Source organism: Psammomys obesus, unplaced genomic scaffold (genome assembly GCF_907164565.1).
Source record: "Psammomys obesus unplaced genomic scaffold, mPsaObe1.curated_primary_1811, whole genome shotgun sequence".
Lineage (NCBI taxonomy): Eukaryota > Metazoa > Chordata > Mammalia > Rodentia > Muridae > Psammomys > Psammomys obesus.
The window spans coordinates 9,041,095-9,057,798 of record NW_026596064.1 but is presented as its reverse complement, the minus strand read 5'-3'; the positions used below and the strand labels follow the sequence as shown (position 1 = coordinate 9,057,798).

General features: G+C 42.2%; 1 protein-coding gene across 1 annotated transcript in view; it reads left to right on the top strand.

The window, feature by feature from the left end:
- Nucleotides 1–16,704, top strand: part of Atp13a5 (ATPase 13A5) — a 138,499-nt gene that overhangs the window by 31,590 nt on the left and 90,205 nt on the right. Inside the window, exons 7-9 of the mRNA XM_055625220.1 lie at nt 3,215–3,349; nt 9,590–9,662; nt 10,544–10,672. Of these exons, the coding sequence (XP_055481195.1) occupies nt 3,215–3,349; nt 9,590–9,662; nt 10,544–10,672 (337 nt within the window). The remainder of the gene's footprint in view (nt 1–3,214; nt 3,350–9,589; nt 9,663–10,543; nt 10,673–16,704) is intronic.

Here is a 16,704-nt window from a genome sequence, read left to right as displayed (position 1 = left end):
TCATTTTGGTCCCTTACAAATTATTTTACTATTTCTACCTTCTTGATTATGACTTATTAGTTTTTTAATAATACCGACATATTATTACTTTTGTATAAACCAAATGTAAAGTGGAAAAATTTCTCCTTCCACTCTTTGTGCTTGCCATCTCTCTTCTACGATGTTGTACCCGGCTCTATCTGGTCCCCAGTGCGGTATTGGGTCAGAGCTAAGCCCATATTGGAAGCAATAGTATTTTCCCCTTAGTGACTGGTCACTGAGTCCTCTTGTCTGTGTAGGGCTTGGTACAGGTTATGGCTGTATATCCTGCCTTAACCTGCTGGGGTCCAAAGCTCTGTGTTACCTCTCCTTCTCCCCATGGCCCTAGTTTCAATTTCCTGTCTGTGATTTTCAGTTTGTACTTCCCCTAGCACTGAGCTCCTACCTGTTGCTGTCCATCTCTAAGGTAGGCTGCGGGTCGATCTCCACACAATGCTCTGCAGTTTAATCTATTTCTAACAATATTATTACATGTATTATTTGTATGCATGATGTAAGAGTTGGAAAAAGGCACATGGGATGCATGGGTCCATGTGTCAAGGCTTGTGTGTATGTGTGTGTAGGTCAGAGGATAACCTGTAGTCCCTTCTGTCCTATCACCTTTACATGAACCTCAGGGATTGAACTCAGGTTCTCCGGGCTTGAGCTGGTGAGCGTCTTCACCCATTGAAGCATCTTGCCAGCCGAGCATATATTTTTAGTCTCTTTCGAACCCATGAAAATGGTCGTTTTTGTTTTGGAAAATGGCCTCATCTGTCTAATATGAAATATTATCCACCATTGTTCTATTCCTGGAGCAACACCAGGCTATTATTATTTAAGCATTAGAGTTTTTAGGGTAGTATTATATTGCAGCAAAAAGGAGCCTGTGTGGAGTTTTCCTGCGTGCTTATTTGCACACAGGTATGGAAAGGCAGGATGCTTTATAAGCCTCTCACCAAAATGCATTTGAAAACTGCCAAGTATCTTCCAAAGTATCAATTTGATCCTTTTCAAAAGGAGTCTGGCCTCCCCCCCCATATCAACCAGAACCTCAGTAAAATTAAAAAAAAAAAAGAGTAAATTACTTCACATTTAGTGTGAAAGGATATTGAATAAGGGGGTTAAATTAATTATAGCACTGCTGTTTCTTCTGAAGAAATATTTAAACAATTTTCTTCTTTATTTCTATAAACTCAGAATCACATTATCATTAGTTCATAATCTATAATTAGAGCATTTTATGGCAAGTGAACTCAAGGGATATAATTTGTAAGTAAAGCAGTGGCGATGAGAATAAGAAACACACACACACACACACACACAATAACCCAAACCAAAAGCTTTTGAAATTTATAAATAATATTCAAAGGCTTGAGAGACCCTTAACAAGGAGCTTTATTAACTTCTTAAGTACCATCACTTCTTCGTTAGAAGCAAAGCGGAATTTTATTCAGTATGAGAGAGCAACAGGAAATAGCATTTGAAAAGGGCACCCCTGGTTATAGCCAGTGTTTCATCTGATTCATTGACATGAGAATGGGTGCTTCCTCAAGAAAGGGATCTGTGCTTCATCCTAGTGTGCTCTTTCGTTCTTGTTTGTTTTGTTTTGTTGTTTGTTCGTTGCCGTCTCTTTATGTCATAGAACCTTCCGTCAGTTCCTGGGATTTGTTCTTTCTGTTGTGATTCTTTTATTTATTTATCTCGTGGTACTGAGGTTAAACCAGGGCCTTGTGCATTGCTGAACAGGTACTCTACAACTGAGCTTCATTCACTCATTACAGCTGAGCTATAATCATTCATAGGGACCGCTAAGACCAAAATGGAAAACATGGGGAAGAAATGATCTATAGTTGTTATGGAAACACCAGAATACTCTGTGGGTGATCAGCTATGGAGTTGGTGACACTGTCAGTAATGTTTGCTAAATCCTTGGCAAACACACTGTTACCCAGAGTCCTTCTGGACTCAAGGGAAGGAACATGCTGATCCTACTGCCTCTAACAGGATCTTGCTCTGGCCTGTGACAGAAAGAGTATGTTATTTTAAAGCAGCCTGTATGAAAGAAGACTCTTCCACTTTCAGAGCATGAGTAGTCTACGTCTGTAGCATGCGAGAATGTGAGCGGTACGCCATGATTTTAAAAGGATTGAATTGTGTTTTTCCTCCATTGTGGTGGTGTGTGACACTATTCTTGGGCAGAGGTGAGAGAACGTCTACTCACCTCAGACAGGGAGCTAAAAACAGACCAAATTACTTACACCACCAAAGTCTAACTTGGTGAGCCACAGTGAGTTTTATTGGGGTTACTGCAGGAATATATGTGAGGAGTCACTTATAAGTGCATAAATGGTTTAAAGGGAGCTGGATCATCCCAGAGCGGGAGACAGTTCACAGAATCTAGAACCCTGGACTGCACTGCAAACTTGGAAACAACTCATTGGGTTACAATTGTCTTTCCCTAGTGACTCCAGGGTTTGAATCTTTCTAGGCTAATATTTTTTTTTCTTGTAAGAAGTTTGGCTGATTTCAGTTCCTTCAAGGCTGCTTGGTCAGAGCAGCTTCTGAGTAGCTCACCTGACTTACTCTTAGCAGTCTTCCTTGGTTCTAAATTTCTGGGGAGAGAGAGAGAGAGAGCCCTATTGAATCCACTCAGTTTCATGAACTTCCTAAAGCTATCCTAGTTGTTTACATTTGGTATTAATGACACTTGCTGTCACATAGTGTTTCACTTCCCTCTACAACATCCTGTTGTTTCACCTCCTCGTTAAACATTCTGACCTAAAATAGCCTTTTGTTCCACTGTCCCCTCCGTATCTTATGTCTCAAGAAGTTTCTTCCCAAGATGGAGGATTTAAACCTGGAAACTACTGCATACCATAATAAATTTTAAATTGCTAGATTTTGTTACTGGGGGAGTTTTTTGGTTTTTTTTTTTGGTTTGTTTGTTTTTGTTTTTTAACAAGAAAGGGGAATTTTTGAGCATGGGTCTGAGCACTTAGAGTGACTTTGCTTTTGACATACCATATTCCATGTGCTTGGCATTGTTTTTACCTGAATTAATTGAGTTCTAAGTGAATTTTTAAATAGCAAAAGTTATTATATGTTGTTAAAATGGAAAGACATTCCATAAAGTAATGATGTAAGTCCGATTGCTACTGCATAAGTGACTCCTGTTCCATTTTTGTACCTGCAGGTCTTAAATCCATTCTATGTGTTCCAAGCCTTCACCCTCACTCTGTGGCTATCTCAAGGTTACATAGAATACTCCGTGGCCATCATCATTTTGACCGTCATCTCCATTGTCTTAAGTGTGTATGACTTGAGACAGGTAAGAATTAAAATCGTGGTTAGATTCCACTTATATTTAGCTTTGGCTAAACAAGCAAAGCTTACCAAATTTCCATCTGGATCATGGAGTAGCTGTGTCAAACACAAGTCAAAAGGCAGCAATAGGTGAATCTTAATATGGGGTTACTTGGGAGTGAGGGTATTGGGAGTACCACGTAGATTTAAACGTCTTTGCAAAGTTTGATCATCAGCTGGAGGCTCAACTAGACTGCATTTAGGACTCTGAGGTTGTGTGTGAGTAAGCTGTGAGGAATGCTACATGGATTGGGAGGAGCAGCGGCTCAAGTTACATATTAACTAAGATTCAAGGCACTACTTTGTATTTCATTTTTAGCATAGCAATCAAAAGCCAGGTTGCTAGATCCAAGGATAGATATAATTTGAATTTTAATCGCTGTTGCTCTGTAATTTTCTTCAAATGAAATAATTCTTCCTATCAGAAACACACAAGATGATTTCTCCAGATTCTCACCAGCACTGTGTGATAGATAGACACTAATATGTTGACGTTTGCATCCGTTAATTGTTTAGTGTTTTAAAGTATAATTAAAATTCCTAGTGAAAGGAGATTCATTTTACTTACCTGAGTATTCCATTTTTATTTTACATTCAAGGGCTTTTCATACCTCCATCAGTTTGGAAAAGTTTCATTTTTAGTCTATCTTTATCTACTGAGTTTGGCTTTTTCATGCACTAAACATTACATTGAGGCAGATATATTTTTATTTTCCTCTATGATTTCTGGTTTCCCGTTCTGCATATCTGTCATTTGACAAAACTTTTCCTGGGGACACACAATACATATATCTACTTGTTTGGCTGGAACCTCGGCTTGGTCCTGCACAAGCTGGAAAACTGTTCTGCCCTCCTTCTCCTAACTCCACTGGTACTGGGAAGCCTCTGAACAAAGGGAAGGCACCTAGAACCCAGTTCCACATTCTTGGTAGGTGTTGCAACCTTCTTCCCTGGTGCTGCCAGCCACCCAAATCCATGCCTAAGTGCTCAGCTCTTGTCTATACTTGGGCACAAACCCAATTTATGGCTGACCTACAGTCTGCAAAATTTCCCTGCCCTAGTCCAGGCACAGGACATCTCATCCCCATTCTTTGTGACTAATGAACCTGCCAAGAAGCAGTGCCTAGTAAATCTGCCTTTTTATGATCTTAATCTTGTCTAATCTGCCCTATATCTGCATCACTGGGAGAGAGAAAAAGCCTATTACTACTCACCCCAGATAGGAACCCCATGACAATCCCAAGCATCGACACACCCAAAGTCCAACTTGATGAACCAATGGGCTTTACTGGGGCTACTTAAGGGAATATGGGTGAGGAGTTACTCAGAGAAGCAGAAATGACTCAGAGACAGCTGCATCACCACGGTCCACCCCAGCGCGTGACAGCACACAAAGATGGGAACAGCCTACTGGCAGCTCAACAGTTGGGAGAGTGTCCTTTCCATATGATACTGGTCTAAACCTCTTCCAGGAAGCTCACCTGGTCTCAGAGACGCCTCTACGGTTCAGCTTCCTTCTGTCTGAGGCCAGAACTCTCAGATTTTGTTGCTTACTCAGACAGGAAGAGGCCTAGTGGATCTGAGCTCAGCTTCAAGGACTTACTGAAGCTATTGTGAGTTGTTTACCTTCCTGCTTAAGGAACATCCCTGAAAATGTAAGAGCTGGGGTCTCACAGCTCAGGAGTTCAAGATCGCGCCCTTCCCAGAAACTCCTCCAGACCAAGACTCATTGCAAAAGCAAGAGGTTTATTAACCATTGCACAATGGGGTCACCCCTGCTGGTCAGCAAAGAGTGGCACCGGGAGACAAAGGCCTTTAGGTTTTTAAAAGAAAAATTGCGGGAGATTTGAAGCTGCAGTTTTGGCAATTTAGGATTGGATGAGGAAGCTATAAAGTAAGATAATTGGTTAGCCTTAGGTGCTCAAGCTTGGCCAGTCCTGCCAAGTGTGGATGCAGCTGCAATTTAAGGTGGGGGTGGTTAGCTCATCCTTGAAGATTAGGGGCTGCGGACTTTTGGCTGTAGGTCAAAAGCTACTTAGAAGAAGTCTGGGTTTGTTGCTAAGAAACGCTATCTCAAAGACAAGGGTCTGGTCCTTCTTTTGCTGAGTAAAGGTCATTGCTTGCTTGCCTTTTTTTTATATCTGTCCCACAGATAGGGTCACATTCCTCCATTCTCTGGAAAGGCACTAAGAGGCTTTAGCTTAACCTGAACCTAAAACTCAAAGCTATAGGCTTTAGAAGACATACAGGTTACAAAGTTAGTCTAACCCTTTCACAAGATGGAGTGTTTTAATCCTAGAGGAAACTGCTGCATAACAATACCCAAAGTTAGACATTTTTTTTTATTTTTCTGTATTTTAAATCACTTATCAAAATTAAACACTTGGGACTGGGCAGATGACTTAGTGGTTAAACGTGCTGGCTGATCTTGCAGAGGACTCAGGTTCCGTTCCCAGCACCACAGGGTGGCTTACAACCATCTATGACTCCACTTCAAGGGATATGATGCCCTCTTCTGGCATCCAAAAGCACCAGACACACAAGTGATGAATCTACATACATGTGGGCAAATCAAAAGCTATACACATAAATTAAATCAATCTAAAAAAGATTATAATTAAAGTTTGTCTTCTTCTTTACAGAATCCCTAAATTACTCTGCTAAAAATAGTGAGTAACATGGGAACACGAGCTTAAGTAGCAGAATGACAAGAGTTAGAAGACAAACACTAAACTCATTAGCAGCTGGTATTTGTTTACAAAGCTTAGCTGACCTAACTTGTAAAACATCTCCTAAAACCACACCAACTGAACCTATTTTCTTCACTGCTTTTGTCATGAGCTCTCAACCATTAACACTGTTTAGGATTTCACAGTTCACAGTTGGTTCTTATATCCATACTGTACATGTGTCGGGCACAACATTTGTATGATGAGACACATGCAATAGTAAATCTTTTTAGCACTCGAGAGGGACTTGTTCACATCCACAAAAGAAATGGTGACCCGGGTTTCCTGACTCCCAGTCAAGCACTGCACGCGATTATATTGAGCATGCTTTCAAAAACTGATCCGTGGGCTTTGAGGTAACAGTAAGATTTAAGGGCAAAGAGGTAACAGGAGTGAAGAAAAGCACATCTAAGTCATGCTGAGTTCATCGTTTCTCTGAATTAAAGTTAAATTGGTAATCTGCCTGCCTGAATGCCCTTCCCCAAATCATGCCACTGTAAAAGCTTACCTTACTGAGGCTATGAAACACTTGAGTTGTGGTCCCATGATAAGAAGTTAGGAGAATGCACGTGAGTGCAGTACATCTGGGTTCTACCAGGGCACCTGCCAGCATAGTACTGAGAGTATATGTATATCCTCTCACCTCTGGCTCTGCCTTCAGTCATGACCTAGCAGGGCCCCTGGTCATGTGAGTCAATGCCCTACTTCTACCCTCTCTAGAGAAAAATCTAGCCACAGTAAACACAAAGATATCCAGCAGCAGATGTGGAATAATAACGCTATGCAAATGAGCTGTGGAAACTGATCCTGGTCCCACTGAAGAGGGGCTGTGGAAACCAGAGGGGGCCTGATGAAATCCAGGCAATGAGCTTTGCAGCCATGGCAAGCTTCGCAGCACTTGCCTTCTCCTGGCTGTCTGGTTGTCATAGAAACCCATGCTTATATTTTCGGAGTACATTAGCTCAAAGAGAATGCTTACATTAGGCCACCCCCGTGTTATTGGGAGATGTAGAACACTCCAGGTCTATGAAATACAATTTTGCTGAGGGCCTACTGTGCAACAGTCTGGGGACAAAAAGGAATGCAAGCCCATTTTCTACCCTGGCAATTGCCTGTTTCAGAGGGGAGAAAGGACAACAGGTAGCTGTAATGGAAGTTATCAGTGTTCCAGCACCAATGTGAAGCCAAGAGCAGAGCACTGCATTCCTCCTGGATCTGGTCTTTTTATTTGAGGATGGGGAGTGGGGGTTGGGTCATATTTACACAGGGCTTCATGTGAAAGATTAGAAAGAGCTTACTAGTAGCAAGCTGGGCTGAACATTCTAGGGAATAGCCCTAGCAAAGGCAGAGAAGCATGGCAGGCTCCCCAGAACGCCAAGTCTGATAAACAAATTTGGCTTCCCAGCATAATGAGGTTTGAGAATTACAGTCAAGCGCTATTAACTCCTACTTCCCCACTTCCAAATGTGTTGATGAGAGCCTCTTCAGCTGGAGTTATCATGCCATCGACTCACTGAGTTTGCTGAACAGAAAGTAACTGAATGAAGTGTAAAGGGAAAAACAGCTCTGAAAGGGAAACGAAGCTACTTTAAAAGCATGAAGAGAACACACTTAAGAATACACTCTCAGCCAGACAGACGTTGGTTTGTCACTTTCACGTTAAAGTGTATGTGCATGGTTGTAGCAAGTTACTTCAGCATTTTCCACTCGAACTGTTTGCTTCTGTGTTTATATGTTTGTTCGAGAAAGACTTTGTTTATTTTTGTTTACATATAGATTTTTCAAAGTATCTACCACAGTGGTTAATATGTAGTAATTTCTTGATGTTATGAGTGGCTGTAAATATAATCAGGTGAGTCTTTTATAATGTCTTGTGGGTTTTTTCAGTGGTAACTTGCAGGCTTGTGATAAGTCCACAGCATGTAAAACAAATCAGTGGAATGCCACTGTAAAGCAGGAAGGTAACTTTAGATGTACACAGATTACTAGCAGCTATTAACCAAAGACTCTACCCTCTTCTCCGGGGTGTTTCACACACCGTGTACTAGGCTGGCTTCTGGGGCAAGCCAGACCTCCAAGTTCAGAATTTTGACTGAATCCAGGGTCCTTAACACAGAACCTTGGCTGGCTCTCCCAGCTGTCTCTGATGGAAATGCATGTTCCAATAGCTGGGATTCAGGAAATCACCACAAGTAGCCAATAGTAGTATCAGCTCAATTGACTCAAATTAGGGAAGTTTAGTTTTTTCATGTGTAACTGAAGTAAATGCCATCCTTTTCTCCTGTGTAAACATTAATATTAAATCATGTTCTTTCTGAGTAAAAGTCACACAGTTGTGCATAATTCCCATCAGTCTGGCAAAATTTGTACCATTAAAAGTCATTAACAGAACAGATCAATGTATTGTAACTTGTAAAAGAAAGAAAAAAACAACAACAACATTGTGTTTGGCTTAGTTTAGGCTGAATTTGAATAGCAACAACAGGAACGAGACTTGTTTCTATTTAGAGACATTCAATTCTCTGACACCCACCCACCCATATCCCAGTTGTTTGTGTCCCCTCCTCGTACTGATGCACCGTGGTCAGTACGGGGAATTCATGGGCTGGATCTCCTCTGGTCTCACCTTTCCTGACCCCCTTGTTGTCCTAGGTGTGGCTGTCCCCACTCCACAGTCATTTCCTCCACTGTTTACAGACGTACCTCAGTAAATCACGCCTCAGCAAGGCCTTCCCATTGCTGTCTCACTGGTTTTTCTAGCAGCTTCTCTCTCAGTAATTTCTAACACTCATCAGCTCTCAGCCTCGTGTTATTTACACAAAGGGCTTTATGAGAATTAATTAACCTAAAACTTAAAATACCTCTTCCAAAGGCATATGTCATCATCTCCCTGATTGTGTGAGCAAAGGAGGTTAGACAGGCTGTCTCATTTAGGCTAGCATCAGAATTCCAAATCTAGGGACATGACTCCAGCCGGACAATTCACCCAGTGATTTACAGGAGCCTCTCTTCCCAGGGGATCATCATTTGCAGAACAAATCCAGACAGGCCTTTAACCTGGCCCGGTTTGTTTATCTACCTTGGTTCCTCTACCTGTGTCCTGGATTCTGTAGCTGTGTGTCTTTCTTCTCCCTAGAGTCCAGTTGTATCAAATGAACAGGGAGACTTGCTTCTAAACTCATGTCAGGAGGGTGGGGATCACGGCATTAGAGCTGGTGCATCAAAAGCCAAAGTGGAGGTTGAATGTAGGGCAACAAATCCATAATCCCAGCACTTGGAAGCTCAGGAAGGCAGACAGATTGTTTTGAGTTCGAAGCTATCCAGGGCTACATAGTGAGTATCATGCCAGCCTGGGCTACATAGCAAGACCCTGTCTGAAAGACTATGGCAGCAGGCTTGTTGTTTCCTGTATTGAGATCGAGTTGTTGCCAGGAACTGGGCTATCTGCTGCTAAAGCCTTGACTTTCTGTTGGCAGCAATCAGTTAAGCTGCACAAGCTTGTGGAGGAGCACAACAAGGTCCAGGTCACAATCACCGTGAAAGGCAAAGGTAAGATCCGATGTCTCCATGCCCACTGTTTCACAGCAGACTCTACCATCTGTCCTCCTTATTATCGAAGACAAAACTCCTTTCCGACTGAACCCAGGACTGGGAGTTTGATGAGATGAATGAAGGCTCTAAAACTGAAGGAGGCTAAGACTAAAAATGCCTTCCCCAGATCTGCAGAGCCCTGAGAGTCTGTCCTGTTCAGCTTTGAGCCGAAAGCCTGGCTTGCCTCTTCCTCTTCCAAACTTTCCATCATCTTAGATTTCAGCTTCAAGTTTTCTGTGCCCTCCACATTTCATATAATTGAATATTAGTGTGCAAACTGAAGACTCCTTTATCTTTTTCAACTAGCTAGAACCCAAAGACCCTGCACCATACATTGTAAGCTGTCATCTGAAACTTAGGCTTGAGTAGAGCTTTTCGTTGCTGGCTGGACTCCAGACATCTGTTCTGAGCTGGCTTAGGGTGGGGTGTCCATAGTCCTGGGTAAGGAATAACGAACTGCAGCGGGAGCAACAGAAGGTCTCCAGATCACTTGTAGCCTCAAAGTGCTCACAGGGCTCCAGTGCCCAGACAGAGCAAGCAACAACCAGAGGACACCTCTCTCTTGACTTATGCTCTAAAAATTTACTTTGCACAGAGCCTCTCTGGGTATCATGTTCTAAACAGGAAGCTGGTGCTCGCTAGGCCCCAGGAAACAATTCCCTAATTCTAACTCCCTTGTGATTTTTCAGTCGAGTGGAAAGGGGCACCACGCAGGTGAACAGGTAGGATAGGTCTTACCCAATGGGGAAGAAAGCGGATTAGAGGTCTTAGTTATTTTAATTCTTGAAAGAAAATGGGAAAAGGCCAAGACAGTCATGGGACTTTTTGCTGTCACCTAGGTCTGCAGGAGCTGGAGTCCCGTCTCCTGGTTCCGGGAGATGTTCTTGTTCTTCCAGGGAGAACTGCATTGCCCTGTGATGCTGTCCTAATCGATGGGAGTTGTGTAGTGAATGAAGGAATGCTCACAGGTAGGCTGCTGACACCCAGCATCCCTTTCCTTTCCCAGCAGGCCAAGCAAATCAGATCAGTCATCCCTAGCAAGCAGGGGTCAAGCCTTTCACTAGACTATGACACAGATAAGGAAGATCCATTCTACCTTTTTTATTCAAGCGAAGACACAGACATGTAAGAAGACAGCACCACTCCACAATAGGAGTAAGTCACAAAACAGAAACCTAGAAGAAACATTTCCTATCCCGTGGGATTTATTGCTGAATGCTGGTGTGAAGGAGAAAACAGAAGCAGGCTTAGGTAGATGAACAGGTGGAAACATAGTCTCTTCATAAATCTGAGAATGGTTCTATCAGCATGCAAACAAAGCGCAGCCTGAAAAATCATTAGGTCCCAAGTTAGAAGGGAGGAGAGATCTGCCTGGCTGTGCTCTGCATGTGGGAGCTGCTTAGAACTGGGTCTCACTAAAAGTTACAGTGTAGCTCTATTCTGCAGATTCAAGGCCCGTGTTGATCTCATGTCACGGCTCAGGTGGCGCTAGCGTTCACCTAGAGTTTTGAAAGTCTTCTGGTAATTGTTTGGCTAGGAAGATGCTATTTATACAATCGCCCTTTAGTTAAGGAAGAAACTGTGTAGCACAGCACATTCTAACAAGAGAGACTGCTCAGAAGATCAAGGCTAAAAGCAATTTCCCCTTTATGCTGATGGACCTTTAAACCTTCCTGTTTCCGTATGGTACAAAGATGGGAAGAGATACACACAAACCTTGAACATGACCTGGGTTTAGCAGAAATCCGTTGTCTGCTTCTAAATTGTTTACCACAAGAAGATCTTCCATTTACAAATGGGTCTACTTAATGTAAAATTGGGATACAATGTAGTAAACCTGAATATGTTGGGTTTAATGGCAAGCTGTCTCCTTTAATGTGTTGAAATCAACCTGTCTTGTGATGGCAGTGGTGAGGGTTTGTGCATGGAACGTTGCCATAGCACCCAATTTGCAGACCATAAGCCATTGGCTGGCCTTTGTCCCTCATGACCCCACAGCTTGAGTATGGCTGTGCTGTGATTGCTTCTCTCACTGGGCAACGGAGAGCATGACACCAGAGGCAGGAAAGACAGGAAGGAAGACTCAGGCCTTCCATCTTGTCCTTCTCCTATGATCTACATGATTTGCCTCAAGTCTCAGGAAAAGCCAGAATCTTCCAGAGAATTAAAAATGATCTAAAATGACCTTGAATGGCAATGGGCTTTTCTTATGATCACTTCCGGCAAAACTGAAGTCACCAATACCATTATCTACATATTCTGAGTGCTGAAAATGAAAGGGAAATCAATCTATTTTAGAGTCAGACCCAGTGAAATAAAAATATACTTGAAAATAACTATGTTCATTAATTTCCTCAAAAGCGCATGAATTACAGCGTGTATTCAAATATTTTATTTCATATAGGAAATGGACCACACTGGTTCACGTACTGTGAAAAGGATCCAGATAGAACCACCGTAATGTTAGAGGCAGATTCCTGGCTGAAATGTGGTCAATGTTAGTATATGAGTCCACAAATACAACTCAGATGCGTCTATTTTCCTTGGTAGATATGTAGAAGTTTTATCTACATAAAAACAATACAGAAACACTCCAGTATCCCTATAGCCTGATATAAAGGCTATTATATGTAGCCTTTATGTCACCCTGCATCATGACATCAAACAAACTAGGCTAGGAGCTATTAAAATACCAACTTACAAATGAGGGAACAGAGTTGAACATAGACGGCGGCTGCTTGGGGATTCATAATAGAGTCGGAACTGACACCTGGACGAAGAAGGTGGGTCTAAGATGGGACAGCTGCTGTCGCCGCTTCGCCTCATCACCCTTTGCTCATGCAGCGCTTCCCCCCTGCAGAACCTGTGCATCGGCACAATCTTCTCTTCAACTGTCACAGCTATGGCAGAAGCTTAACTTTATCTTCTAACTATGTTTGCTGTTTATTTTGATGCAAGTCAGTGACCCCATCAGTCACTCCCCTTTTCCATTAATTTATTTATTTAAGCACGTTACAGCCGAATCACAGCCCCTTCTTCCTCTCCTCTCAGCCCCATTCTTCCCCATTCCCCCCTCCACTTTTCTTCAGAGTCAGAGACAGCTCCTGTTCCAATTATTAGAGGACCCATAATGACCAAGCTGCACATCTGCTACATAATGTGTAGCATAGGTAGTTCCAGTCTGTGCATGATCTTTGGTTGGTGGTGCAGTCTCTATGAGCCCCATGGGCCCAGGTTAGACTCTCCTGGTCTTCTTGTGGAGTTCTTTCTCTCTGTGTCCCTCTATCTTTCCTCCCACTTTTTCCACAAGACTCCCCTCGTTCAGCCTATTATCTGGCTGTGGGTTTCTGCATCAGTTTCCATCAGCTTCTGGGTGGAATCTCTCAGAAGACAGTTAGTCTGGCTCCTGTCTGCAAGCATAGCAGAGCATCATTAATACTGTCAGGGGTTGGCTCTTTCCCATGTGATGGATCTCAAGTTGGACCAGTCCTTGGTTGGCCTTTCCCTCAATCTCTGTCCATCTTTATCATCTTTATCCCTGCACTTCTTGTAGGCAGAACAAATTTGGGGTCAGAGGTTTTGTGGGTGGGTTGCTGTTCCTCTCCCTCCACTGAGAAGGCTACACTGGCTACAGGAGGTGGCCAGGAATATTTCTGTATTCCCTGCTGCTAGGAGCCTCAGCTAGGGTCACCCCTATAGACTCCTGGGAGCCTCCGTCTTCTCAGAGATGCCCAACACCACTGATTTTCATCCTCTCTCCTCTACCTGATCCCACCCCTATTCTCCTCTCCATCACCTCTCCCAACCTATTCCATCCCTCCATCTACTTTATATGTCTATATTATTTTCCCTTCTGAGTGAGATTCAAGCATCCTCCCATATACCTTCCTTGTTACTTTAAGTCTGTGGATTATAGTGTGGTTATCCTGTGCATATTATGGCTAATTTGCCCTCATAAGTGAGCACATACCATTCATGACTTTTTGGGTCTGAGTTACCTCATTCAGAATGATATTTGATGGTTCCTTCTATTTGCCTCCAAATTGCACGATGTCTTTGTTTTTAATAGCTGAGTGTCATTCCATTGTGTAAATGTGCGGCATTAAAAAAAAATCTATTCTTTGGTTTAGGGACATCTAGGTTGTTTCCAGTTTCTTTCTATTTCAAGCTGCTATGAACATAGTTGAGTAAGTATCCTTGTGGTATGGTGGAGCATCTTTTGGGTATATGCCTAGGAGTGGTATATCTGGGTCTTGAGGTAGTACTATTCCCAACTTACTGAGAAACTGCCAGGTTGATTTCCACAGTGGTTGTACAAGTTTGCATTCCCACCAGCAATAGTGGAGTGTTCCTGTTGTTCCAAATCCTCGCCAGCATGTGCTGTCATTTGAAGTTTTTGATCTTACCCATTCTGATGGGTGTAAGATAGAACCTCAGTGTCATTTTGATTTATATTTCCCTGATAACTAAGGACACCGATTTTTTCTTTAAGTGCTTCTTGGTCATTAGATATTCTTCAGTTGAGAATTCTCTGTTTAGTTCTGTACCCCATTTTTAATTGGGTTACTTGGTTTGTTGGGGTTTAATTTCTTGAGTTCTTTATATATTTGTTATTAGTCATCTGTCAGATGTAGGATTGGTGAAGGTCTTTTTCCATTCTGAAGGCTGCTATTTTGTCGCATTGATGGTGTCTTTTGCCTTCAAGAAGCTTTTTGGTTTCATGAGGTTTCATTTATTAATTGTCAGTTGATCTCAGTGCCTGGGCTGTTGCTATGGCCATCTTACCAAAAGCAATCTACAAATTCAATGCAATTCCCATCAAAATTCTAACACAATTCTTTACGACAATGAAAGAGCAATTCTCAACTTCGTATGAAAAAAAACCACATAATAACTAAAGCAATCCTGTACAATGAAAGAACTTTTAGACGTATCGCCATTCATGATTTCAATCTGTAATGAAATATTAATAAAAACTGTATTTTTTATTCAGTAGTAATAAAACTGCATTTTTATGGTATTTGCATAAAAACAGGCAGGTTGATTAATGGAATCAAATAAAAGACCTAGAAATAAACCCACACTCCTTTGATTTTTTTGATGAAGAAGCAAAAAACATACAATGGAAAAAAGATAGCATCTTCAACAGATGGTACTGGTCTAACTGGATGTCTGCATGCAGAAGAATACAAATAGATCCTTATCTGCCACCCTGCACAAAAATCAAGTCCATGTGGATCAAAGACCTCAACATAAAACCAGATACATTAAATCTAATAGAAGAGAAAGTGAGGAAGAGCCTTAAACCCACTGGCACAGGAGACAACTTCCTGAACAGAATACCAACAGTTATTGTTGACTCCATTCTGTCAACTCAAGTCCTATAGGACATCAGGATAGAATGAGGTCTAGACCTACGTCTTCCTGTGGTTGTAATGTCCCCTGAGTCTGGAAGGCTCTCTGAGGCTTGTCTCCCAGTTTTTATAGCCTTATTGAGTATTTTCATATCCTCCTGAGGTGCAGGTCCCTTTTCTTAGGGGCACGTGGTGTATAAGTGTCTTTTGGATGCTCTTCCCTCATTTTCTAATTTGGATGGAAGTGCAAGAGAGGGATGACATGGTGATGAGAAGGGTTTTTCTTACTTTCTGGAAGTCTCTAGAATCCACAACCAAACTTACAGATGCTTTTAGGACTCAGAGGCAAGTTTTCAACTTCCCTGTCTTTTGTGCCTCCTTTTCTGAGGCAACTGCCATCTTGAAGGACCTTGCTTCCCCCTTAGAAGGGGGGTAAGCAAGACACAAAAGGGATGCACGCAGAATCCATCAACACTTACCATTTTCTTAGAATCAGTGTGTGCTGTTTGATAGCAACATTTTACACACCCTTCCATATTTACAATGCAGTTCTTTCGAGGTGGGTGACTATGAAGCCCAGAGAGAAATAATTTGGTGATATTCACACAGAATGAAAGCAGTGCCTCTGAGATCCGGGTGCACTTTTTTAGCTGTTCATTCCAGATTTCACCAGTTTATTAGCAAAAAATCTAGTGGGGATACAGCAATGAGAGAGGCTGAGAAGGTTTCCAAAGCATATGGAAAACATGAGAGCCATAGATGACACACATTCCTAACAACTGCTTCAGGAAGAAAAACACCCAAGCCAAGGCATTGCTTCCCTAGAGCCTATGCTTCTAGCCAGTGCCTTTTGCTTCCCTTGGGGATGCTTAGAGAAGAGAAGGTGTCATTCTTCCTCCTCCTACTACTCATGAAAGAACTGATTGATTTGAAGTTCAGGACAGATGCAGTGACCTGATAGGAACACACAGGATGCTTCCTTCGCAGTCTTTCTGAGTTGATATTCTGCTGCATAAGCTTGCAAGTGATTGCTAGATCAGAACTCTTCCTCTGTCTCTTCTTTCATTTTTTTCCTCTCTTCTTCTCACCCACCCTTTGTCTTGCTTGTTCATCTGTCTACTTGATACAAGTTCTGAAATGCTTGTTGTGTGCCAGGCACTGGGCTGGGATCAGCAAGATACAGGAAAACTGGCTCGGCTGGTGGGTCATTTTCTGTCAAATAATCCCAGTGATGCAATAAACAAGAGCATGGCATTTCAAGCATTGTCAGCATGAAGTGGCATCTAGCTCTGTGGGGATGTGGTAGAGTCTCTTTTTGACAGATGCTGAGGTCTCAAGGTCCCTGGTGCCAACTCTGTAATTGAGAGTGCACAATCGAAGTACTTCCTTCTGAAACGTACTCCAACTTCCTTGCACCCTAATTTTTTCAGGTGAATCCGTCTCTTTTTGGCCTCCCCAGAAAGGCCCAAACATGTAATTCCTAATACTATATGATTAATGTTAATTCTATGTAAATTTGTCTGCCTCGACTTTCATTTCCCAAACAGTATCTTGAGGTGAATTTATTTGATCAGCAGCTGTCTATCTCTAATTTCACTGGGGTTTATAAGAAGAAACTAGTTGCTATTTAGTCAAAGCAATATTCT